The sequence below is a fragment of the Elephas maximus genome, chromosome 18, assembly GCF_024166365.1.
Source record: "Elephas maximus indicus isolate mEleMax1 chromosome 18, mEleMax1 primary haplotype, whole genome shotgun sequence".
Taxonomy (NCBI): domain Eukaryota; kingdom Metazoa; phylum Chordata; class Mammalia; order Proboscidea; family Elephantidae; genus Elephas; species Elephas maximus.
The window spans coordinates 28,049,148-28,074,215 of NC_064836.1; the positions used below are offsets into that span (position 1 = coordinate 28,049,148).

Consider the following 25,068-nt stretch of genomic DNA (forward strand, 5'->3'; position numbering starts at 1 on the left):
GCATACGCTAAAGTATGTGGTTTATAATTCGTTTTATAAGCAGATGGGATTTAATCTAATGCCAATATCAAATTATATAAATCAGTGATCCCAGAAAAAGCTGATCAGAAATCCAGGCCATTAAGACTACAGAAAAAAATAAATCAATACATGAAAAGACACACGCCAAAGCAAAAGTAGTCATTTTCTACCAAATACTGTTTATTTTATGACACCAAATGTTAAGTTAGCTAGTATGTACTTCCAGAGAGCGACGATTCTAACCATGGCTAAAATCTATGCTTTTTAAACCATATTCCATGTCAAAAAGAAGACCAAGCACATCACAATTCCAAGACTAAATGAAGATACTGTTTTTGTCGTTGATCATAAATCCTTCACTTCATCAATTATTTATTTCTTACTAAAAAAAAAAAAAAATCCAAACAATGATTCCCTCCCCAATTCATTGCACTTTTAAGTAGGATGGATGCAAAAACAAAACAAGCTCTAACCAAACCAAACCAAACCCACTGCCATCGAGTCAATGCCAATTCATAGCGACCCTACAGAACAGACTAGAACTGCCCCATACTTTCCAAGGAGCGCCTGCCAGATTCGAACTGCTATCCTCTTGGTTAGCAGCCATAGCACTTAACCACTACACCACCAGGGTTTCCAAAACAAGCTCTAAGCTTGGGCTTTAAAGTAAAACTTTCCAGGGTAAATTTTAAAAGTCACTACTGGTTTGATCCAGGCTCCTGTACCTTTCAAAACAGGTATTTATACGAGTGTTTTATGAAAACCTACATTCAAAATCCTGGCACTGAGGTATTACAAGACTGAATTAAATAAAAGTCACATTCCACCAGCAAAGCCAATAAGTGCATCAATGCTCATGTTTCAGTACAACTGCATTTGCAAAGAAATATTTAAACAAGAAAGTCTGCGACGAATCAATTAAACAAAAACTTAAATGTACTGAAGTTTTATAGCTAGTAGACATTTTAAATACCTTGCAGTCAAAATATAATACTATTAACATTCAGATTTCAAAAAAAAAAAAAAAAACCTTGAAACAAAATTTTTGAGATAGCTTATTATCTCTAACTTACCTGGTTTATATCGTAGTTCTGTATCTAAAACCCCAGAAAGTACTTCCTCTATCTTTTGCACTATTTCTTCATTTGGTAGGCTCCTGGCAGAAGCAGCTGAATCACCTGCCTGGTTTCCTTCAATAGGTGTACTGGTTTCACCATTCAGCTGGCCTTCATTCCTCCCACTTGATAAGAGAAGTTACCAAAACTCATTAACATTTTTAATATACCATACAATAAAATCAACACTCATAGTTCAACTAATTAAAATAATTTTATAGCAAATTCTTCATAGAATTCACCCCTTTTATGGTTCGTTCAGGTGCTATTTCCAGTAACAGTGCTGCCTTAACACTATCTACTTACCTGGTACATTTTCATTTTTACACATTTACTTATTAAAGTTCTCAGAACTGCAAAAGTAAATTTACCTTTTTTTTTTTTAAATAAAATACTCCCAAAATTTTTAATTGAGGCTTTTGGGTTACACAGGTTATTTCCCTCAAGTACAAAAACTATTAAGAGCCAAATCACAAATTCAAAGAAAAATATATGACCTAGCGTTAGAGTAGAAACTATGGGTACAATCAAGCTATGCCTGTGCATAGATCACGATTACCTCAATAATATCCCAGAACACAAAAATTAGCCACAGACACATTAGGTAAAAAAGAATATAACATAACTTGTAGCCTCAGATCAGGTTTAGACTGCTAAAAGAATATCACAAAGCGTAAGAAGAAAAATACATGCAGGAAGTTTTAACCCAGTTATAAAAAAATCCCAGTACCAAAAAATTTTATGATATTTAAAAAAAACTCACAAAACAAGCAATAATTTATTATACCAAGAAAAAATGAGTGGGTAGTCTAACATATTTTCAATCTACAGGGCCAGAGAATATTGACAGATATAAGAACATATCATTTACAGTTGTTTTTTTTTACTACTATCGTATAAATTAACAAAAATGTTTTCGAAAAACCATATAATTTCAACAGCTCAATTCTACCTAACTGAAAACAACAATTATGCTCAATACCTGATAAAGGTCTCAATGGTCAAAAAATGAAAATACTCACTAGATAAATCTTAATAGGAAATATTCAGTTTTCTAATACAACGAATCATGTAAAAACTAACACTTAACTACTAATTAGGTGTCACTCTTCTACATTTTTAACTAATTTAATCCTAACAAACCTCTATAATCATGCCATTACTCTCATTTGGGGAGGAAAATGAGGCACAGAGAGAACAAGAAACTTGGCTGGATGTCACACAGCTACTTAGAAATGAAGCTGGTATTCATAAGCAGAGCATCCTCTTAACCACCAACTACATACAATACTTATGTTACTTATCTTAAATATCTAAAGGTCAGCCTCATTACCCACACTGATGTACCTAAGAGCAGACGGAGAAAAAACCTTAATGAAATGGCAAATAATCCAAAATATTTTTAAATTGATAACACATTACATGTTGCTTATGGTGAAGCTACGTATCTTGTATTTCGACAGTAATAAATTGCTTTCTCTAATACTCTTTTTAGACTTTGAGTGCTTCTTTTTACTTTTCCCAAACACTTATTATGTAACTCTCCCTTCTAAAGGACCCCAGATTGAAAAATCAGAAAAGTACACTAAAAAAAGTTCAATCTATGAGGAAATTATCATGATTGAACCTTATCTCTCAATTTTTATGACTGCTACCAGGATGCAAACTGAAATTACTAAAAAACAATGAAAATATCAAACAACCTAGCTATCCAACGATACATTCCCACAATGGAATTCTACACAGCCATGAACAATGTTGCCAAAGATTACCGAGATTGTGGTATGACAAACTTGTTTATATATTAAGTGAAAACCAAAACAAAGAAAAACAATCCCATTGCACATAACATATATATAATTACAGATCTGTATCTGCACAGGAAAATAAAGGGGCATAACACCAATAATTACACGGGTAGTTTTCATTTTCTTTCTTTTAAATATTCTACAATAATATTTATTTTCTAATAAAAAACTGATTTTTGTTACTTACAAAAGCAAAACTTACACACTAAGCAAACACACGACTTTCTGCATGCCACTATTAAAAAGCTTTCAGGGAAATTACATTCCCTTTGCTCAAGTTTTCTTTCATTATCCTAAAAACATTAGCATATAATTTTTTTAAAAAACCATATAATGAGCAGATACATTTCCCATCTAAAAAACAATACATCTGCAAAAATAACACTTTGGACAATTTTAGCAATATTACTCCATTGCCCCAATAATCTCATGTTAATTCGGACACTTAATTTACAATCACGCTTTTATTTTCAAGTTTACTCACTGCTCATACGCTCTACTTTTAACACACAACTAGCAAAAACATTCGAACTCAAATATCTGACTTAAGCTTTCTTTCCTATCTCTACACTTGAAAATAGTATTTTACACAAAGCAAAAATATTAAGACAACCACTGAACAACAACACGACCCACAGTACTTTCCTCTCTGAGTAAACAACTGTTTCTTTGGAAGTCACTTCCCTTTCTATTTGCGTGGAATCAAGCCTAAACTCCAGAACATGTATCAGCGACAGTAAAAGTAGCGGGTTGGTCAAATATGTCAATTGGGGCACGAGTGGCAAGAAAAAGCAAACTACACACATAAGCCCACTTTCCACTTGTTAAAATTAAAAAATGACTCATACCCCAAAGAGCCCTACCATCCTCACCTCAAATATTTTTACAAAATACCTAACTAATTTCAGCTACTTTCATTTCAGTCTCATCAGAATGTCGACGGACGGAAATCATAAGACGCTGGGGCCCGAATAATCCAATTAACGAATGCTCATTCCCAAACCGTCTGAAGATTACAAAAACAAAGCGGGCTGAAGATCACCCAAGAAATGGCCGTTGGAGACCCTCTCCGGTCAGCGGCACCGGCCGGCCAGCTCGGCCGAGAGGGGGAGGGGAGCGGCGGAGGCGGAGCCGAGGGGCCTAGGCCCGGCCGCCGCGGACAAGCCGGCCTGCGAGGCGTTCAGGCCTAGGGGGTGGCCGGCCGGGAGAGAAGCGCCAGCATCGTAACTCGGCCCGAATGAGGGAGCCCGGGTCACCGCGGAAAGGGCCAAGTTCCTCGCAGGGAAGCAGAGCGCGGAGGGGGGAGGGGAAGCCGGAAAATGGATCCCAGGCCCAGGCGGGGCTGTAGCGGGGCCCGAGCCGAGGAACGACGGCTTCTCTGAAGAAAAGCCCCAGGAAAAGCTACAATGGGCCCTAACGGACCCTTGGGACGAGAACAGTCTGGGAATCGTTTACCTGGAAAGTTCCTGTTGAATTTCCCGGAATTTGCTGACCACGAAAGACCTAAAAATCTGCTCGATGTTGGTCGCCATGGCGTCCGCTCCGTTCTCTCAGCTCCTCCTCGCTAGTCCTCCAGGCTCCCAGCATGCCTCGGGAGGCGGCGCTGCGGCCAGTTCCGTCTCTCCGCTTCTTGATTGGCTCCTGTAAGAGCGATGGCACAGGCACGCTTTGCCGTCGAGCCAATCAGTGAGCACGGTTCCACTTTCCTCCGCTGTTCCTGAGCGGCTGGGGTAGAGCTGCTGACGTTTGCGCCGCGCACGGCTCAGTCCGCCATGTTAGTGTCTGACGCAGGCGCCATTACAGGAGAAACCTCTCCCGAGGCGACTGTGTCCGCTTATCAGTCCCCAACATTGTTTTGGGGGGGGGCGGGGCCGGAGAAAGGGGTTAATAGGTTTATTTAGCGACTAAATGCCCGAGATTAAATGCTATGAAAAAGGGGGAAATGTTTTGACATGGGGCCTACAGGCGTCCCCGTGTGGCGCCAAGTTCTGTTCGGTCAGGGAGACGCATCCAGGAAAGCACGGGCCAGCCCGCGCCCCTATTGTGAGAATGCGGAGAACACGCTTTCACCCCGCCTGTCCCATTGCAGCCTATCATCGACCTCAATCTTAGCCAGAGGCCGGAGGTCCTGAGCGACCGGTTCTCAAAGCCGGGCGCGTCACGAGACTTTGCGCTTTGGCTGCTCAGTGCGGACCCTCGCTAGCAGCGCCCCCTCCTCAGAGCTGGGAGGCTCTCGGGCTGCAGCGGCGACGTTACGTGGCGCCGGTGTTAGTGTCACATTCGGAACGTGCGCCGCTTGACAGCTTTGCTCAAGAGCAGGCTCTGGCCGCGCCCGGGGGCGGGAACCACACTGGATTACCTCGCCGCGGGGACCGAGCGCAGAGCAGGCCAATGAGGCGGCGGCGCCCGCCCGGGGCGGGGAGGAGCGCGGGCGGCGGGAGGGTGCGCGTCGGATCCGGCCCGGCTGACTTCCGCCGCGGCGGTCCGGCTCGGAGCGCGCCGACGTGAGTTCGAGTCGGAGCGCGGCCGCCAGCTCGGTGCGTGAGCAAGCCGCGGCCTTGAGAGAAAGCACGTTTGTGCTTGGTGTGGCTGCTCGGTGTCGGGTGTGGCCGTCGGGATTTTCGTCTTTGTTTCCCAATGTGGGGGGTGGAGGTTGGCCACGTGCTCTTCCCTTGCTCTTACCTGGGGCTTACGTTGGCTTTATCACCTTTCCTGCTTTCTGTGGTGTCAGGGCTTTAACTTTCTTGTCTATTTATGTTTTCTTAGGCCCAAGACTTAAGCTGTTGTGCCCGTTTTATGGTGTTTTGTTTCTATGCACCCATTGTCTGCAGCAGATTAATTAGGTCCGCTTTTGTAATTGGTTTCTGTTTTTATTATTCAGCAAAGGGTTGGAAATAGTTTTACCCGGCTTTCTTGTTCTGGTTATAAGTTGCTCGTTTTAAATATAAGGCGACTGAGGCCCGAGGAGGGTAGTTAAGTTACTCAGGGGCTCCCAGCTAATGAAAGGCAGAGTCTCAACCAAAACCCAGGCCTCCGAACCACCCTGATGTAGATCGTTTCGGGCTAAGTGATGCTGTTTCGTAATTAACTGTTAAAAAGTAAAAATTGTTGCTGTCGAGTCGATTCCAACTCACAGCGACCCTATAGGACAGAGTGGAACTGTCCCATAGGGTTTGCAAGGAGTGGCTGGTGGATTTGAACTGCCGACCTTTCTGTTAGCAGCCGAGCTCTTGACCGCTCCACCAGGGCTCCTGATCTATTCCTTCACTGCACCTGTTATTCCAGGAAAATGCAGTCCTTTATCTGGATTTAAGGATAAGTTTATCTCAGATATTTCAGTCCATGCATTTTCCTTGAAAATACCTCTTATGCCCTCCTAGTGCAGTCGTTTCTCTGTTTATGAATCTCAATTTTTTATTCAAAAATGAATCCCAGGGTTCATTTGCAAATCGTGGTTTCTAAAAGATGTGCACTCTAAAATATCAACCGTGGTTTTCTTTATGCAGCGTGTGTTTTTCTTCAGAGTTCCTGCTTCACAGACAACCATGGCAGCCCGAGTGCTTGTCCTTGGCAATGGAGGAAGGGAACATACTCTGGCCTGGAAACTTGCCCAGTCTCATCATGTCAAACAAGTGTTGGTCGCCCCAGGAAATGCAGGCACTGCCTGCTCCGAAAAGATTTCAAATGCTGGTAATCGTGTTTTAAAGTGGGAAATAGTAGTTATGGTTTGTGATACGCTGTCAGCCACCTCTGGCCATAGATTGCTATTCAGATGTTTTTGTTTTGTCAGCCTTAAAAGTTACGTGGTAATTTGAATATCTGCATGTGTAGTAAGCCTAAGGTATTCTATTCTTCATGATGTGACATTTTCTTCTCTTAGGTTACCTTAAACCCATATTTTATAAAACACGTTCATCGAAAAAGTAACAAGTACTTAATAGTAGATTAGAAGCATTTCGATGTCTATTTTTGGAAATGAAAAGTTGAGCAGTTCTCTGAAAATGTAAATCCTGGTAATTCTAATTCCATAATAGATCTCAACCCTTATCCCTTCCACTGATAAAAATGATCAGTTCACACACTACGTTAAACTCTTTGGCAGCTTCCCATGGCAACTAGAATAAAGCTCAAACCCTTTATTGTGTCTTACAAAGCCTTTTGTGATCTGGCTTCCTTCTGCCTTTCCAGCCTTTTCTTTTATGTCCCTTTTTTCTCTTTTCACTGTGCTTCATCCATGCTCTCCTGCCAGTTTCCCAAACAGAGCTCTCTTGGACTCAGCATTTGTTCCCGTCATTCGGGCCTCAAATGTTACCTCAGAGAGACCTTTCCTGAAGTTTCTAACTACAGCAAGTTTCCACCCCGTCTCATTTGTTTTCTGTCATGAGCCACTGTTTATTTTTACTCTTTCCTTCTGTATTGTCTGTCTTTTCTCCACCCACCCCCAACCCACCCACTAGAATGTAAGCTGCGTAAGGACAAGGAACTTTTCTATCTGATTTTGCATCCTGTCCACACTGCCTAAGTACTCTATGTGGCACGTACTAAGAAAAAAACAACGAAGAAAATGCATGCTTCCCTGGGGTTTTAGCTCTTGGGGTGAGGTGCAGTGCTGAATCTGTTTACTGGAGAACTGGTACACTTTATTAAAACATGATACCCATCAGAGCCTCCTAAGATTGTCATAAGGCTGCTAGCACTGGCAGCTGCCGAGGTTAGATGTGTACTCTCGCTTTTACTGAGCACATGCTGATGTAGTTGGCTCTACTCAGCACAATTATACATGGAGCTCTTAACCCAGGGTACACGGTACTCCATCCCTACCTGAGTCAAGCAGTTCCTGTGGGTTGAGAACTCATGACTTTTTCTGGATATGTACCTTAGGCATCGCAGATACTACCTCTTGCCCCATCCCATATAGGTATGTGCGGAGTCACTGAGGCTTCAGCCAACTGAAGAATGGTAGTTTAGTTAGAGTGAGGCAGAGAGCGTCTGTGGGACCCAGGCCTGGTACGTGGCCAGTGCTACTGCTAGTTACTTAGAGCTGCATCAGAAAAGAAAATTTACCTGGTCTCTAGGTTGAAGAGGCGAACTGGGTCTTAACTAAAATCGTCCATCAGTTCTTAGCCTAAATGTCTCTGCCTCAGAGAGAACCATCATTATAACTGAAAACAGCCTCCCAATTCATCTCATATCACATTTGTGCAATCTGTTTATACCCAGTAGTTTCTCGTTTAGATGTTAGTTACCTGGCTTTGCCACAGTGGAACGTAAACATCGTAAGTGTAGATGCCCTGTTTATGTTAATATCTTAGCCCCAGTGTTTACGATACTATCTAGCACGTGTTTGTTAGCTGCCCAGAGAGTCAGCCCCTGACTCATGGCAGTCCGTGCACAACAGAACAAAATGGTGCCTGGTCCTGCACCATCCCCATGATTGGTCACAGATCAAACCACTGTGATGCATAGTTTTCGTTGGCTGATTTTCAGAAGTAGATCGCCAGACCCTTCTTCCTAGTTCGTCTGAGTCTGGAAGACTAAACACGTAGCACATGTCCTGTGCCATCGAGTTGATTACAAGTCATAACAACTCTATAGAATGGAGTAGAACTGCCACATAGGGTTTCCTAGGCTGTAACCTTTACAGGGGAGCCCTGGTGGCGCAGTGGAGCTTGGCAGCTAACCAGAAGGTTGGCAGTTCTGAATCTACCAGCTGCTCCTTGGAAATCCTATGGGGCAGTTCTGCTCTGTCCTGTAGGGTCACTGTGAGTCAGAATCGACTTGAAAGCAATGGGTGTGGTTTTTGTTAACCCTTACCGGAGCAGGTCGCCAGGTCTTTTCTCCCACGGAGCAGCTGGGGGGTTCCAACGGCCAACCTTTCAGTTAGCATCCAAGCACTTAATTATTGCACTGCCAGAGTTCCTACCTAGCACATAGTGGGTTCTTGATAAATCTTAACTGAATGACATTAAAAGACCAGTTCCAAGTATGCTCTGTGATAATACTTTGTTTGCTGTGTAGTCAACACTGGTGATGTGAACACCACAATCAAGAGAGATAAATCTTAACTGAATGACATTAAAAGACCAGTTCCAAGTATGTTCTGTGATAATACTTTGTTTGCTATGTAGTCGACACTGGTGATGTGAACACCGCGATCAAGAGAGCACTTTACAGCTCTTTTGTAGGTTAGCTGGTATTTTCTTCTAGCTGGCTACAGTGATGGCAGAAAACTGAGCTTCGTTGGTTAGCCCGATGCTCTCTGTTCTGAATTTCTCACAGTGAGACTCTATAACAACAAGACCCTCAGGTAACAAGCATACCAAAAGACAGTACTTGGTTTTTAGCCTTACACTTAATTAAACAAAAAGTGCTTGTGAATGACGTGGGCTGTTTTGTTTGTTTCCCTGACAGCCATCTCCGTCAGCGATCACACCGCCCTTGCTCAGTTCTGCAAAGATGAGAAAATAGAATTCGTGGTTGTTGGACCAGAGGCGCCTCTGGCTGCTGGTAAAGTTTGTGTCTGTTTGTTGTTGCAGCATGTACAGTGTCTACGGGAGGTTTAAGATCTTCTACTCTGGCTCACGTTCGCAGATGAGGACGTCTAATACAGTGTCACGTTGGGAAAGAAATTTCACTCTTCTGAAATTTACGCATCCTAGATCTTTTCTCAGACAGTAACGAGATGAGTGCAAGGTCAGATTTGTAACCCTAGGGAACGTTTTGTGTGTGCCAGTGGTCTCCTGACTCTTAGCCAACTTTGGGTACTGTCACACATATATAAGGTAGATAAAAGTGGGCTGGGTTCAGTCCTCGGTCTCATTTCATTCTGCTCTATTCTGGCATCCATATAATAAGTTCTGTAATTGTATATAACGACGTTTGCTGAACTTGAGTCACGTGTTAGTAACGTTATCATTTATATTTATTAGACGACTTGAAAAACATAGCTGTTCATCTGCTTTGTCCAGATGAGCCTGGAAATGGAAACTTGGTTTAAATCCTACTTTGTCTTCAGTGTGAAAAGCCCCTGGAGAGGACTTGGTTCACTTAAGGCTCCTCGTTTCCTCAACAGGAGTTGTTGGTAACCTGACATCTGCAGGTGTGCGATGCTTTGGCCCCACAGCAGAAGCGGCTCAGTTAGAGTCCAGCAAAAGATTTGCCAAAGAGTTTATGGATCAACATGGAATCCCAACTGCAAAATGGAGAGCTTTCACCAAACCTGAAGAAGCCTGCAGCTTTATCATGAGGTAGATCGCGGGCTGCCTAGGAAGGGCAGTTGTTTTGTTGTGAGATTTAAATGCATGGATCACTTTTATGTTCAAAATGTAATGGTACGTGCTTATGCTGAGTCAGAAATTTAGAGTATGGTTATGAAAAAAAAGAAGTTCACAGTAAATATTGGGTAGGTCACCTTTTACTGATATCAGAATAAAATGGGATCCTACACCTATATTAAACTCTGGCGGCATAGTGGTTAGGAGCTACGGCTGCTGAACAAAAAGGTTGGGAGTTCAAATCCAGCAGGTGCTCCTTGGAAGCTCTGGTGGAGTTCTCTGTCCTATAGGGTCACTATGAGACGGAATCAACTTGGCAGCAATGGGTTTGGGTGTTTTTTGGTTCACGTGTATTTATACGATCTCGTGACCTTGCAGAAAGATGATTTTCCGATTAGGAGCCCTGGTGGCACAGTGATTAAGAGCTATGGCCAAAAGGTCAGCAGTTCGAATCCACCGGCCGCTCCTTGGAAACCCAATGGGGCAGTTCTCTGTCCTATAGTACCTCTGTGAGTCGGAATTCACGCTACAGTAATGAGTAATTAGTGAGTCTTTCCTAGAGACGAAGTCCCTCCCGCCCTGCAGTACTGTGCTCTTTTCACAGCCAGATTGACAAACAGCAGTGTTTTCAACATAAAGGGCATTGATTTTTTTGTCATAAATAATTAACCAGGGTGACGAATTATCGTTTGGTCTGTTGCCATCACTCCAGCTCTAAATCTTAAAGGCAAACATCCTTTGTTCTCTAATGTGGAAAACATTGAGCAATTAGTGAATGTTGGCAGACACATTCTTTTGCCCCCCCCCTTTTTTTTCTGACACGTCTTCCTGAGACTTGGTGTGTTTTTCTTTCATTTGAATCAATTTCATTCCTTATGATGATTCTATAGGGTTTCTCAGACACTGAATATGATTATTTAGTAGTAGCCAGATGCCCTGGTTACGTCTTTCCAGATCCCCAGCCCCACTCAACAGAAGAAGCTACCAGCAGCAGCTTTATATGTGGACTTCCAGAAATGATCTGTGTCTACATCCTTGTATTGGTCTTAATATAACCACGTTTTCTAAGTGAATAAGCATAGGGTTTGCTACTTTGTAATTTAAAGACCTTTCCATATTTCCTCTATTAAAAAAAAAAAAAAAACCTACTGCTGTCCAGTCGATTTTCATCCACTCTATACATCTGTTTTATTCTTACGAAGATTGTTTTCATAACAGAAAAAGCTTAGGTGATGTCATGATAAGTGAAAAAAAGCAAAATTGAATGTAGTGTTACAGTCACAACTGTAAAGGAACGTGTAGGAAAAAATCCCGCTGGGAAGGACATCAGAATCACGATACGCCACAGTGGTCGCAGTAACATCATTGTAAAACCCAAGGGACTTAAAACCTGAAACAGTGAGGATTTGTTGGACGTTGAAGTTTAATCTGTCTTCACAGTGCAGACTTCCCTGCATTGGTTGTGAAGGCCAGTGGTCTCGCTGCTGGGAAAGGGGTGATCGTTGCAAAGAGCAAAGAAGAGGCCTGCAAAGCCGTCCAAGACATCATGCAGGTAGCTTGATTTTTCTGGAAAAGTTCAGTTTTCTATTCACGCCGGATGTACTGTTTTTAGTTGTAAATATATATGTAACAAAACACTTGCCATTTTAACATCTTACTTGTACGATTCAGTGACGTTCATTACGTTCATCGTGTTTTCCAATCATCACCGCCATCCGTTTCTACATTTTCCCATCACCCTTCAAAGAAGCCCGGTGTCCCCTGAGCAGTTGAGTTCCTTTTTCCCCTTCCTCCTTGCTGTCCGTGACCACTTTTATACTTTGGTTTCTATACACTTGCCCATTCTAGACAATTCGTATAAGTGAGATTATACAGTGTTTGTCCTTCTGGATAAATAAATGTCTCTCAAGATGGGGGGAAACACATCTTGCAAACACACAGGTCATGTATTTTTCGCAGTAGAGTGTGTATTACAATCCATCTCTGTAAAAGGGTATTGTAGATCTACACTGGTGGCTAAATCTGACTCAATTCTTTTGAAATAAGTTCTAGCATCCTTTGTTGTCTGCTACTCAAAAGACAGAAAATCCTCAAACTACAGAGTATATAATTCTCAAATCAGCTGTGAGGACAAAAGTACATGTCCTGTGTATCCCAAGCCTAAGAGGAACAGAGCAACGAAGTAATACACTTGGCTTTTCTTTTGTGCTCCATCTTGGCTGTTGTGGGTTTTTCTTCCGTCATACAAATCTGCCTTCAGAGGTGTATTTTGGTATGATTATTGTAGACAGACATACCTAATTGGGAGTAAGGATTATATGACGATAATGAAAATATCTGTTTTCCTGTTAAAATATTTGAAACTTGAAAGCCAAACCTCAGGAAAGCGTTAGTAATGTGATCACTTCATCTGTGCCAGTGCCAGTTCTGCATTGTTGCCACACTGAAAATCAGCATTCGTTTATTCCACTGAGGCTTTCAGAAAGGACAGGTCAGGCAGCTACCAGCATACTGGGTCGTAATACAAATGGTGGAAAATGCAGAAGTCAACTAGGTGAAGGCTAAAAGCTTAGAAATTTACTGACTTTTTGTTGTCGTTGTTGTTAAAACCTACAATTAGGACAAAGCTTTTGGAGCAGCTGGAGAAACAGTTGTCATTGAAGAGCTTCTCGAAGGAGAAGAGGTGTCTGTACGTATACTTCTCGCTGTTGGCTTTTATACCGTCCTAGGTGGTTGGTTTAGTCATCTAGTGCTGCCATGACAGAAATACCACAAGTGGATGGCTTTAGCAAAGAGAAATTTATTTTCTCACAGTCAAGTAGGTTACGAGTCCAAATTCAGGGCGTCAGCTCCAGGGGAAGGCTTTCTCTCTCAGTCAGCTCTGGATGAAGGTCCTTGTCCTCAGTCTTCCCCTGGTCGAGGAGCTTCTCAGGTGCAGGGACCCTGTATCCAAAGGATGCACTCTGCTCCTGGTGCTGCTTTTGCTGCTTTCTGGGTGGTATGAGATCCCCAACTCTCTGCTTGCTTCCCTTTTATCTCTTGAGAGATAAAGGGTGGTACAGACCACACCCAGGGAAACTCCCTTTACCTTGGATCAGGGAGGTGACCTGAGTAAGGGTGGTGTTACAATCCCACCCTGATCCTCTCAACATAAAATTATAATCACAGACTAGAGGACAACCGCAGAATACTGGGAATCATGGCCTAACCAAGTTGATACATATTTGGGGGGGGTGCATAATTCAATCCATGTCATATACCTTGTAAGAAGCTGTTTTATCTGATTTAGGAGCCCCCAAAAGACTTGATTTACCCTGGTTGCTTCATCTGAAACCGAAGCCCCCCTTCCCCTCCCCCCCAGCTACAAAGGAATTTATATGTGTTCCATACCTGGAATGCAAACACACAGAGAACTTTTATCATCTCTTTTAATTGTCCCTCCTGTACTGGTGGGGGAGCACAATAACATTTCACACACTGATATTCTAGATTCATCCAAACATTAGTGGTTTTTGTTTCACAAAGCTCTCTATATGATAAATAGTGGAATAAAGCCACCTTAAATAAGATTCTAGTGCCAGCAAGCTTAATGGTGGAATATTTTATTTTGAGAGTAGCTTCGTTTTTCCCTAACCTAGCTCAGAAATTGCAGATCCTTCAGAAGTCGAATATACAACATCTTCTGGTTTTTGATGTACGTACCTTGGGGTTATTTATTTTTCAACTCATTATGCTTCAAATAAGAAACTTTTCTTTAAGAGTAGGTAAAACCAAAAACCAAACCCATTGCCATCAAGTAGATTCCAACTCCTAGTGACCCTATAGGACAGAGTAGAATACCCTATAGGTTTTCCAAGGAGTGCCTGGTTTTGAACTGCAGAACTTTTGGTTAGTAGCCAAATGCTTAACCACTGCACCACCAGGGCCAAGAGTAGGTAAAATATATGTAATTTGTCTTAGTAAGTTATTTTTTTTACTTTTCTGGCATTTAACTGAGTGGACTGTTTTGTTTTCTCTGTAGTGCCTGTGTTTCACTGATGGAAGAACTGTGGCCTCTATGCCCCCAGCACAGGACCATAAGCGATTGCTGGAAGGAGATCTTGGCCCCAACACGGGGGGCATGGGAGCCTATTGCCCAGCACCTCAGGTACTTCGCAGCGGCCTGACTGAAATTCAGTAATATGTGATCTTCTCAAAGAGCTCTTCTTCTGGGGTTTTTTTGTTTTTGTTTTTTTGTAAATTATTAATGAACAAGTCGGTTTTTCTATTAGATGTGAAGTATCTCTTCTGATCTCCTTTCGTGGAGGAATTGTCACGGTAATTAGTGGCCCTGTCTTTAAAACTATCCTTTTCTGTTGCTAAAAGCCTTGGAAGAATGAAGCTAAGCCAGTTGAACAGATCCTCTCAAACCCCTCCTCCCAACATCCTGTTGTTAATCCATGGGAGCCTGTTGCGGTCTAATCTTTTCTTCATCTTCAGATAGTCAGGGCTCAGGACATAAGTGCTCAGTAAATGTGTATGTGTACATGGGTGCATGCGTGTGTGTCATAGAGACATGAGTTGAAAACCAAGTGAAATCATAATTTGTTCTTCTGGTCCTACTGCTTCATAAAGGATAGATAAAGTGTGCTTCCAGCAGTTTCTGGACAGTATGAGAAATCTGCGTTGAGCTTGTTATAAGTAAATTAGCACTTGAGAAACTCACCCCTTTTCACTGATGATAGTCGTGATCGTTTGTACTTACAGCGCCTTTTAGATATTTTTCTTTGTTAAAAGATCGAAAACAAAACTATACATAACTCGATTTTTTATTTTGACTTTACGTATTGGAAGGAACCACGGTGGCACAGTGGCTAGAGCTCTCGGCTGCTAACTGGTAGGTTGGCAGTTCAAACCCACCAGCTGCTCTGCAGAAGAAAAATGTGGCAATCTGCTTCCGTAAAGATTCACAGCCTTGGAAACGCTGTGGGGCAGTTCTACTCTGTCCTGTAGAGTTGCTGTGAGTCAGAATCGACTCAAGAGCAGTGGGTTTGGTTTGGTTTGGTTTGGGTGTAAGTATTGAAACTACATTTGGTAATGGTGATTTTAATTTAAGAACCGTCCACGAGTTTAATTTTGACAGTTAGATTTATTAACTCAGATTCTTAAGTATATATACTTGTGAACTCTGCATAGAATGTACTAGATGGATACAAAGGAGCTTCAGAGTGAAAAGAGACTTTTTTTTTTCCATCATTATGTTTAAGGGAACTATTTTTGGTGAGCTCTTTTAAGAGTATATGCTTTTGGAAGCCTGTAGTTTTAGTGGTAAGAGGTGATTAAACAATCAGCCGAGTCCTGAAATGGAGGCTGATACTGCTTTCACTTGGCATTAATCATGGAATCCAGCCTCTGCTTGTGCTAATTTACCAGAACACTCATTACTTAACAAATTAAAGTATTAACATGCATTTGCCAAGGCAATGAGGAGCAGGGTAAAAGAAAAGGGTGTGTGTGCATGCAAATTGTGCACACAGAAGCACAGGGACATGGAGATGGCAGTACTAGCTGTGTGGCCTGGACTGTGAATTATTTTACTTCAGAGCTCTTCCTTCTTATCCTGTCAAAATAAAGCTGAAATACTCGATAGGGTCATTGTGAGAATTTTTAAAGTTTATGAATTTGAAGTACTCAGCCCATCTCAGGTAGTCAATAAATGATAGTTCTTATTTTCTGCTTTCATTCTTCAGTGATACTATTTGAGATGGTTTTTTTTTTTTAAATAACATCCATGACATTTACGTGTATCTGTGTTCCCAGGTTTCTAAGGATTTGTTACTAAAAATTAAGAATACTATTCTTCAGAGGACAGTGGATGGCATGCAGCAGGCGGGCACGCCATACACAGGTGAGAGCAATGACACCGTTATAGACGTTATTTATAGGGTAACACAGCACCTTTGGCAAAACTATTTCTTTTCCACTACCTTTTAACCGACCATTATTGTAACATTTGTTATGTTTATTCTAGAATTTTGAGTGTTAGAAGTTTATGTTCTAGACTTCATAGTCGCAATACAATATCTTCATTACAGATCCCTTTTTTTTTTTCTTTTTTTAATAAAGGTGTTTTGTATGCTGGTATAATGCTGACCAAGGATGGCCCAAAAGTTCTGGAGTTTAATTGTCGTTTTGGTGACCCAGAGTGCCAAGTGAGTAACATTAATATTATTATGTATGTGATTAAAAACATGACATATGATAGAAACATATAAAAGTGTTAGTTTGTAGAAGAGTGGTGGTGCTTTTGTTTTGGGATTTATCGGCCTGGAAGGAAATTACCTTTGAAAAATATTGCAAGTTCTTCTAGTACCCCAATGAATACAATATCTAAGGAAAACTAAGATTTGTCTCATTTGCCGTGTTGACTATGTCCGTCCAGGTAATTCTCCCACTTCTTAAAAGTGACCTTTATGAAGTGATCCAGTCCACCTTGGACGGCCTACTCTGCACAGCTCTGCCCGTTTGGCTGGAACACCGCACCGCCATCGCTGTCGTCATGGCAAGCAAAGGTTATCCTGGAGACTACACCAAGGGTGTGGAGATCACAGGTGAGTATCAAGGAGGAAGAGAGTGACTGACAGCGTGACAGGTGACCAGAGCCACAGGGGGACCCCTTCCATGCTCATGCTGTGCACCTTTTTGAGGCTCCGAAACCATCCAAAACCTTTCAGGGGTCCTTAACATGACCACGTTGCTTATTGGATGTGTGTGTGCAAATATCCAGAATCACTGTGTTCAAAGAGCTGCCATCCGTTTCTTTTCCTGCAAAAAGAAGACCTACATGAGCCTCATCAAGGTTTCAGAGTGTCACCCACCCACCCAGAGCCAGGGAAAAAACAGCAATATGTAAGAGTCAGAGGAACATTAGTGTAAACTTTATCAATAACGTTTTAGAAGCATGGTCTCTGAATGATAACAGATACATACAGCCTCATGTCGTTTGTGTCCAATAGTCACTTGAGTGGCAGAACTCAAACAATTTCAATGTAATTGTGGTCAGGTGCCATTGAGTCACTTCCGACTCATAGTAACCCTACAAGACAGAGTAAAACTACCCCATAGGGTTTCCTAGGCTATAATTTTGCAGGAGCAGATCGCTGGGTCTTTTCTCCCACAGAGCCACTGGTGAGTTTGAGCTGCTGATCTTTTGGTTGGCAGCTGAGCGCTCAACCATTGCGCCACCAGGTCTCCTTTTCAGAAGTATAGCCTTTTGTTTACAGGAGGTAAGGGGTCTAGTTAGATGATGTTAAATCAAATAGTGTTTTAAAATGCCAATTAAATTCCCGTTCCAAAGGCAGAGCTTTATGACCCCTGACAAGCTGTAGTTTGGCCTCCCCCAATACCCAGCCAACACCCCGTTTACTGTCTTTCCAAGACATCAAGTCTTCCTGGGAAGCCCACATGTAGAAACTGGGACAGTGGGGAATTAATTGCTTTTTGAAATGGACAAAGGAAGAAAGGATAGAACCAACATCCCTTATATTGGTGAAATTTGTCTAAGATTCAGACAAATCTACAACAGTCATTTCCACCTTAGCAGACTTTTGTATTGGATGCCTGTGAATATTTTAAAAAATTATCAAAAAATTAAAGAAGTCATCTTGTCATGCAACCAACATGCCAGAAAGGGAATAGAAAAACTAAGGGTATAAGGAAGTTTTTTGTTTGCTTGATTTTGTTTGTTTTTTAATTAAGAGGTTATCCTTGTATAAGCAATCTACTTTGGTCATTTTAAAACACAGAAATTACAGTCTAATAATGTTTTAAGTGTAAAATTTTACCCAAAAGCTTAAAAATAGTTCGAAAGAAAATGAAGCCAGGGATTTTATGCTGAGCCCAGAACCTAAATCAAATTTGTCTTAAAATGTCATAGTTGACATGTTAAGGGAAGGATTACTTAAGAATATGTTTTATGCTGCATTGATTCTATTAGTTATAAAAAAAGAAAGCAACTTTACCTGAACAGCTATGATTAAAAAAAATTTTTACTCTTCAGTGAAAAATAGATGTTGAATGCAGGATTTGTTCAGTGATGTTTGTGTTTTATATGTATATATAGTTTTTTGTTTTTTAAGTTCTAATAACCTTGTATTTTCAAATCTGAAACGTCAGAGGCCTTAATTTCATTTTCTTCTTCACAGCAACAGTGGTTTTTAGGGATTTATGAACAGAAAAACTAAGAGTATAATCATGAAATTTATGATAGCCCAAGTTTTTAGGAATGTAGTTATCACCCTAAAGCAGAACAGAGAGAAAAAGAAACCAATTTTAATTACTGTTGTATTACGTTAATTCCAGGAGTCCCAGCGCTGTAGTGGTTAAGCGTTCAGCTGCCATACCGAAAGGTTCAGTCCCACTAGCTGCACGTGCAGTCAGCTTCCAAAAAGATTTACAGCCTTGGAAACCCTGTGGGACAGTTCTACTCTGTCCTGTGAGTCGTTATGAGCCAGAATTCCACTCAACAGCAGTGGGTTTGGTTTTGATTTTGCCTTTATTCCTGCCTGAGAGGATTCTTGTGAAGATGGGTTTAAATGTGATGAAGAATTAAAAAAGGAACTTCTGAGAATTGAAAATCACTTTACGAGTGTGAAATACTGTGATTTCGGGTAACAGGTAAAATGTGCTCTCTTATAGGGTTTCCTGAGGCTCAAGCGTTAGGACTGGAGGTGTTCCAAGCAGGCACTGCCCTGAAGGACGGCAAAGTGGTGACTAACGGGGGTAGAGTCCTCACAGTAACCGCCATCCGGGAAAATCTCCCATCAGCACTTGAAGAGGCCAAGAAGGGATTGGCTACTATAAAGTTTGAGGGAGCCGTTTATAGGAAGGACATTGGCTATCGTGCCCTAGCCTTCCTCCAGCAGCCCGGGTAAAATTCTTCTCTGGAAGTGACTATAGCACAGTTTTAGAGCTGCCCTAGAGGGCCAGGTGGAAAACTCCATTGACCCTGTACCACCTTACTCTGTATTCTCTGCTCTCTGTGGACTGACCTAATCTTTAGACTGTATTTATTTTGAAACAAAACTGGTTGCGGTGTTCAAATGAAATGGAAAAGTTTCATGGTAACCCTTTATGTCTGAAGTTTGGCTGAATCATGGTGATATTAAGGATTTTTTTTTTTTTCTCTTCAGTTGTCAAGTATGTGAATATCATTGATGTATTTTTTTATTTAAATTGTAGTTCCTGTTTTTGTCCAGAGAATTCAAGATGAGAGTTTCGGTCATCTAACTTTTGTACTTGATTTGATTATAGTGTGAATTTTGGCAGTTCCATTTGGTCACTACCTGTATGTTTATATCTATTACTGAAATGCATTTTTTGACCCTTTATTGATTCATTTATTGGTATATACAATCGTTTTCTTGTAAAAATAAACAGTTAACTGCAGATGTGGACATTTTGATTGTTTAAGTATATATCCCATTTAATATTGTTCATTAAGTACATCTGTGGGTCATAAGGAGCCCTGATGGCATAGTGGTTACGAGCTCAGCTGCTAACCAGAAGGTTGGCAGTTCAAGTCCCTAGCTACTCCATGGATACTCTGTAGAGCAGTTCTGTGTCCTATATGATCGCTGTGAGTCAGAATCAACTCAATGGCAATGAGTCTTTGGGTTTTATGGGTCAAAAATATATTAGGAAGAAATGAGATTTTAACTCAAGCTATAAATACTGTTACTGAGAGGCAGATTTTTAAAGTTTAAACATTGGAATATTTTCAGAGTCAAGAACATTAAAATATCATGCTAAAATTCATTTTTCACTTTGAAATAACTATATTTCACTAAAATGACCTATTTCAAGAGACTGCAGTCTTAATTCCAGTCTTTATTTTAAGCTTAAAGATGAAGAAAATGAAAGGGCATAACTGCTGGTTATTACCAAGGAAGAAAGTTTTCCAAACCAGTAGGACTTTGTTTCCTACCTAAAGGCGACCCGAGGCTGGCTGCTCATTTGATTGGAGTTAACTGGCTACGTTGTCAACTCTAGTTGAGTAGCTTCTTTCTAATAAACGTATTTCTTCATTTATCACTGCATCCCAGTAAGACTACTGAATTCACAGTGCTGTTCATGAACGTGATCTCTGAATGGACCACTCATACGAGATGACCCTGAGCTGTGGCAGATGGAACCAAGCACTGGATGTCGTTAGCTGGTCATAGTTTTTAATCTTGTTTCTTACAGTCATCAACTGTAAGAAAACGCATAAATTCTTACTGCAGTAAGAACTCAGCTTGCGTGTTCAGAGATTTCTTTGTAGAGTTCTCATAACCCTAATTTTCACTTTTTTGCCTTGATTTTGGCACTCCTTCTGGTGTCAAAATTGAGCAGAGAAAGATGGTGGCAAAATAACAGTTTATGTAGCTGCCTGTGAGAAGTGGTTTTGGAAGCAATAGTTTAAGTTAGAACCATGGTTTTCAGTGGAGGTGATGCCATAGAATCAACTAGGGAGATTTTTAAAACACATTGCAGATCCCAGGACTTGCCCTAAAAAACCAACCCATTGCTGTTGAGATGATTCCAACTCATAGCGACCCTATAGACAGAGTAGAACTGCTCTGTAGGGGTTCCAAGGAGTGGCTGGTAGATTTGAACTACGAACCTTTTGGTTAGTAGCCATAGCTCTTAACCACTACACTACCAGGGTCCCAGACCTGCCTTAAACCAGTTAAAGTGAAATCTCTAAGGATGGGGCCCGGGCATTGATTTTTTTTCCTTTTTTTTTTTTTAGTTTTCAAGCACCTTAAGGGATTTGGAAACACTTGGGATATCTTCTGCTTTAAGTCGTATTTTAAGATTATAATAATTTCCCCTGACATTTAGGTGATAGTGTTTTCTTGTGTTTTGTTTCTTTAATTCTTTAGGGGTCTGACTTATAAGGACTCTGGAGTAGATATTGCAGCTGGAGATATGCTGGTCAAGAAAATTAAGCCTTTAGCCAGAGCCACCTCCAGACCGGGTAAGTCAGACCTTAACTTTATTAATTCATGAAATTTGACAGACATCGTGAATTGACTTGGACTTTACATTTAATGGAAGGAAACGTTCCAAATTAAAGCCCAGTTACCGTGAGGTCTTAGTCTACTAAAGCCAAGCCCGTCGTCTCCCTTCGCTCTTGTCTACCCGTCGTCTTCCCTCGCTCTTGTCTACCCGTCGTCTTTCCTCGCTCTTGTCTACCCGTCGTCTTCCCTCGCTCTTGTCTACCCGTCGTCTTCCTTCGCTCTTGTCTCTAATATTCAGGGGAGCATTTCTTATCTATCGTGTTAAATTCAAAAGGGTATTTATGCCACTTTCATGTCTAATTACTTTCTTGATCAATTCTTTGAACCCATGGTGCTTTCTTAGCCATACTCAGGAAAGGCATCTTTTATTTTAGCCATTCCTTTTTTTTTTTTTTTTTTACCGTTTTAGCCGTTCTTATGTGGAAGTACTATTTGTGTTTAATTAATCTGTGAAAATGTAGCAAGTAATTAATTTCCTCTCCAACAGGCTGTGAAGTTGATCTTGGAGGTTTTGCTGGTCTTTTTGATTTGAAAGCAGCCGGTTTCAAAGATCCTCTCCTGGCCTCTGGAACAGATGGCGTTGGAACTAAACTAAAGGTAATCAGACACCTTTGTGAATAAAGGCTTTTGTGAAAGATAACAGGGAACTTCCCGTGTATCAAATGTATATTTTTCCCTTTTGACAGATGCAAGCTAAAAAGAACCGTGCCACAGACACATGTAATATGGCTAAAATGTTTGTGTGTCTCTGACAACACAGTGTTATTGAGGCTTTATCTGCATGGAAGAGTATTTTAGGGAACAAAAAGGGATATTTTTGGAGCCAAGTAGAAGATCAGGATTTAGTGTTCTAAACCCTGGTGGTGTAGTGGTTAAGAGTTCAGCTGCTAACCAAAAGGTTGGCAGTTGGAATCTACCAGGCACTCCAATAGGGTCTCTATGAGTCAGGTACCACTCAACAGCAGTGAGCTTGGTTTTGGTGTTTTTGGGTGGCACAAACATTTAAGCACTCAGCTATTAACCGAAAGATTGGCAATTCAAACCCACCCAGAGGTACCTTGGAAGAAAGGCCTGGTGATCTGCTGCTAAAAGGTCATAACCATGAAAATCCTATGGACCACAGTTTTACTCTGCAACTCCAGGGGTCACCATGAGTCGGACTCACCTTGGCGGCAACTGGTTTTGTTTTTAGTGTTCTTTTGCCTTTAGGTTTTTTTTTTTTTAATAATTTTTATTGTGCTTTAAAAAGTGAAAGTTTACAAATCAAGTCAGTCTTTCACCCAAAAACCCATATACACCTTGATACACACACTCAATTACTCTCCGCCTAATGAGACAGCCCACTCTCTCCCTCCAGTCTCTTTTTTCATGTTTTTTTTTTTTTCACCAGCTTCTAACCCCCTCCACCCTCTCATCTCCCCTCCAGGCAGGAGATGCCAGCATAGTCTCAAGCCTGATCCAAGAAGCTCACTCCTCACCAGCATCCCTCTCCAACCCATTGTCGAGTCCAATCCATGTCTGAAGAGTTGGCTTCGGGAATCGTTCCTGTCCTGGGGCAACTGCCTTTAGGTTTTAAAGCTGCTAGCCAAAAGGCAGTGGTATTTGTTAGCCTCCACTGAGAGATTGACACGAGACAATTTGGAACTTATTCACTTACGTGGATATTTCTGTTGTTTTTCCTGTAGATTGCCCAGCTGTGCAATAAACATGATACCATTGGTCAGGATCTGGTTGCAATGTGTGTCAATGATGTCCTGGCGCAAGGGGCAGAGCCTCTTTTCTTCCTGGACTACTTCTCCTGTGGCAAACTCGAGCTTGATACGGCAGAAGCTGTTGTCGCTGGCGTCGCTGAAGCTTGCAGAAAAGCTCGATGTGCCCTCCTTGGTACTAGTGTCCGTTTTAGTCACACATCCTTCTGTTAAATATATCTTAGCATAGACGAGATTGGTACCAGTATGGCTAGCAAGAGAGATTCTCCATTACAAGATGAGGCAGGTAAAACGTAGGTATTACTACCTGAAGAAAACTTGGAACCTGGCCCCCTCAAACCCCTCCTCAAGGGTTACCCATCTCCACCCTTCTTGGCAGCCCCCTCAGCAGCGAGACCTAAGGGTTGTTTACCCCTCACTGGTCCTACAGCAAAGGCAGATGGGCACGTGTTCACACAGAATGGATTGAGAATAAAATGTATGCAAGTTTATAGAAATAGTGCTTCAGTGTATATACGAGAATTTTCACCAAAATTTGTAGGTTAGCCAAGGAACTGAGTTATGTCTTATTTATTTATTTATTGTTGTTGTTGAGAACATACACAGCAGAACATAACCAATTCAACAGTTTCCACATACACGATTTGGTGACATTGATTACATTCTTCAAGTTGTACAATCATTCTCACCTTCCTTTTCTGAATTGTTCTTCCTCCCTTAACATAAACTCACTGCCCCCTAGGTTTCCTGTCTATCAAGTTGCTATTGTCAATTTGATCCTGTATAGATAGAAACTATCTCTTCTATGTTACCATTTCTGTGGGCAAGCCTGTCCGAAAGCCAAAAACTGCCTTCTCAACCATCTTCCAAAGCATAGTTTCTAATTTGGAGTCTGCCTGCCTGTACAGGTATCATTTTTCTAAGCCTGTACCATCATCTGGAAACTGGAGTCATTGTAAACATCAAACATATATGAAAGCATTTCAGAAACTAAATTACTATAGAAATGATGTATTCAGCTGAGCATTCATCCCATTAGAGTAACGAGGTTTGGTAGCTATACACATCCTTGCAGGGATATTACCATATCTCACCCTGTTTTCCCTGAAATTCTGCTTGGTTGAAACTTCTGTTAGGCAACTAATAGTAATTTTTATTGGATGTTTTAAGACTATAACCATGTGTTTAATTGTTCACATTAAGAGTAGCTGATGTCGGTCTTTCCTATGCAGATTTATGAACATCACGTGATGTCTTTGCTCTTCTCTTATCTTCTCAACAGGAGGTGAAACGGCTGAAATGCCTGACATGTACCCTCCCGGAGAGTATGACCTGGCCGGATTTGCCGTCGGTGCCATGGAGCGGGATCAGAAACTTCCTCACTTGGACAGGATCACAGAAGGGGATGTGGTTATTGGAGTAGCTTCATCTGGTCTCCACAGCAATGGGTTTAGCCTTGTGAGAAAAATTGTGGAAAAATCTTCCCTCCAGTACTCCTCTCCAGCACCTGATGGTTGTGGTGACCAGACTTTAGGTAAACTTGCTCTCTCTTAAACTCTTCTGCTTGGAAATGTTTGAGCTACAGCTTGGTGAGCTTACCCTCTGGTTATGTAAAACTAGGAGGGACTAAATTATCCTCTGATCCTGCTGCTTAATGTAGAACTGGTGTTCCTATGGAAAATCACACCACGTAGAACTGGTGTTCCTATGGAAAATCACACCACGTCTCCATTTCAGAATTGTTTCAGATGCTTTGGTCTTATCTGTATAGGCTAAGTTTCTGTCTCCTGTTTCTTGTGTACAGGGCAGTTACTTCTAACTCCCACCAGAATCTACAGCCAGACACTGTTACCTATCCTACGTTCGGGACACGTCAAGGCCTTTGCCCATATCACTGGAGGAGGGTTGCTAGAAAACATTCCCAGAATCCTCCCTCAGAGACTTGGGGTGGACCTAGGTAAGATCACTAAAAGGAACTTTTGTTCAGAAGCCTGGTGGAGGGGGAATGCATTGTGGGAGAAAACTCTGTGGATACTTAGTGCATATAGGTTTATACCTGGGAAATTCTAAATTAATTGGGATTTGGGAGACGGGGAAAA

The 25,068-nt window shown here is 41.6% G+C and overlaps 2 protein-coding genes across 11 annotated transcripts in view; one reads left to right on the plus strand and one right to left on the minus strand.

Moving 5' to 3' along the window:
* Positions 1-4,538, minus strand: part of SON (SON DNA and RNA binding protein) — a 32,555-nt gene extending 28,017 nt beyond the window's left edge. For 3 of the 5 annotated variants that reach the window (XM_049858527.1, XM_049858528.1, XM_049858531.1), the window contains exons 1-2: positions 4,400-4,537; positions 1,095-1,261 (exon numbers count right to left, since the gene is read on the minus strand). In XM_049858527.1, the coding sequence (XP_049714484.1) occupies positions 1,095-1,261; positions 4,400-4,476 (244 nt within the window). In that variant the 5' untranslated portion in view covers positions 4,477-4,537. Of the gene's footprint in view, positions 1-1,094; positions 1,262-4,399 lie in introns of all 5 variants that reach the window. The other 2 variants (XM_049858529.1, XM_049858530.1) reach the window with 1 other exon arrangement.
* Positions 4,539-5,372: 834 nt separating this feature from the next.
* The window catches only part of GART (phosphoribosylglycinamide formyltransferase, phosphoribosylglycinamide synthetase, phosphoribosylaminoimidazole synthetase), a 40,948-nt gene continuing 21,252 nt past the window's right edge, over positions 5,373-25,068 (plus strand). For 2 of the 6 annotated variants that reach the window (XR_007513877.1, XM_049858535.1), the window contains exons 1-15: positions 6,468-6,634; positions 9,356-9,451; positions 10,017-10,191; positions 11,659-11,770; positions 12,839-12,907; positions 14,240-14,365; positions 16,018-16,105; positions 16,324-16,409; positions 16,640-16,808; positions 18,895-19,126; positions 21,123-21,217; positions 21,748-21,857; positions 22,946-23,144; positions 24,252-24,503; positions 24,774-24,926. Coding sequence is in view for 5 of the 6 variants with exons in the window: in XM_049858535.1 (XP_049714492.1) it covers positions 6,490-6,634; positions 9,356-9,451; positions 10,017-10,191; positions 11,659-11,770; positions 12,839-12,907; positions 14,240-14,365; positions 16,018-16,105; positions 16,324-16,409; positions 16,640-16,808; positions 18,895-19,126; positions 21,123-21,217; positions 21,748-21,857; positions 22,946-23,144; positions 24,252-24,503; positions 24,774-24,926 (2,107 nt within the window). In the remaining variant the exon portion in view is untranslated. Of the gene's footprint in view, positions 5,482-6,450; positions 6,635-9,355; positions 9,452-10,016; positions 10,192-11,658; positions 11,771-12,838; positions 12,908-14,239; positions 14,366-16,017; positions 16,106-16,323; positions 16,410-16,639; positions 16,809-18,894; positions 19,127-21,122; positions 21,218-21,747; positions 21,858-22,686; positions 22,915-22,945; positions 23,145-24,251; positions 24,504-24,773; positions 24,927-25,068 lie in introns of those variants that run through there. The other 4 variants (XM_049858532.1, XM_049858533.1, XM_049858534.1 and 1 more) reach the window with 4 other exon arrangements.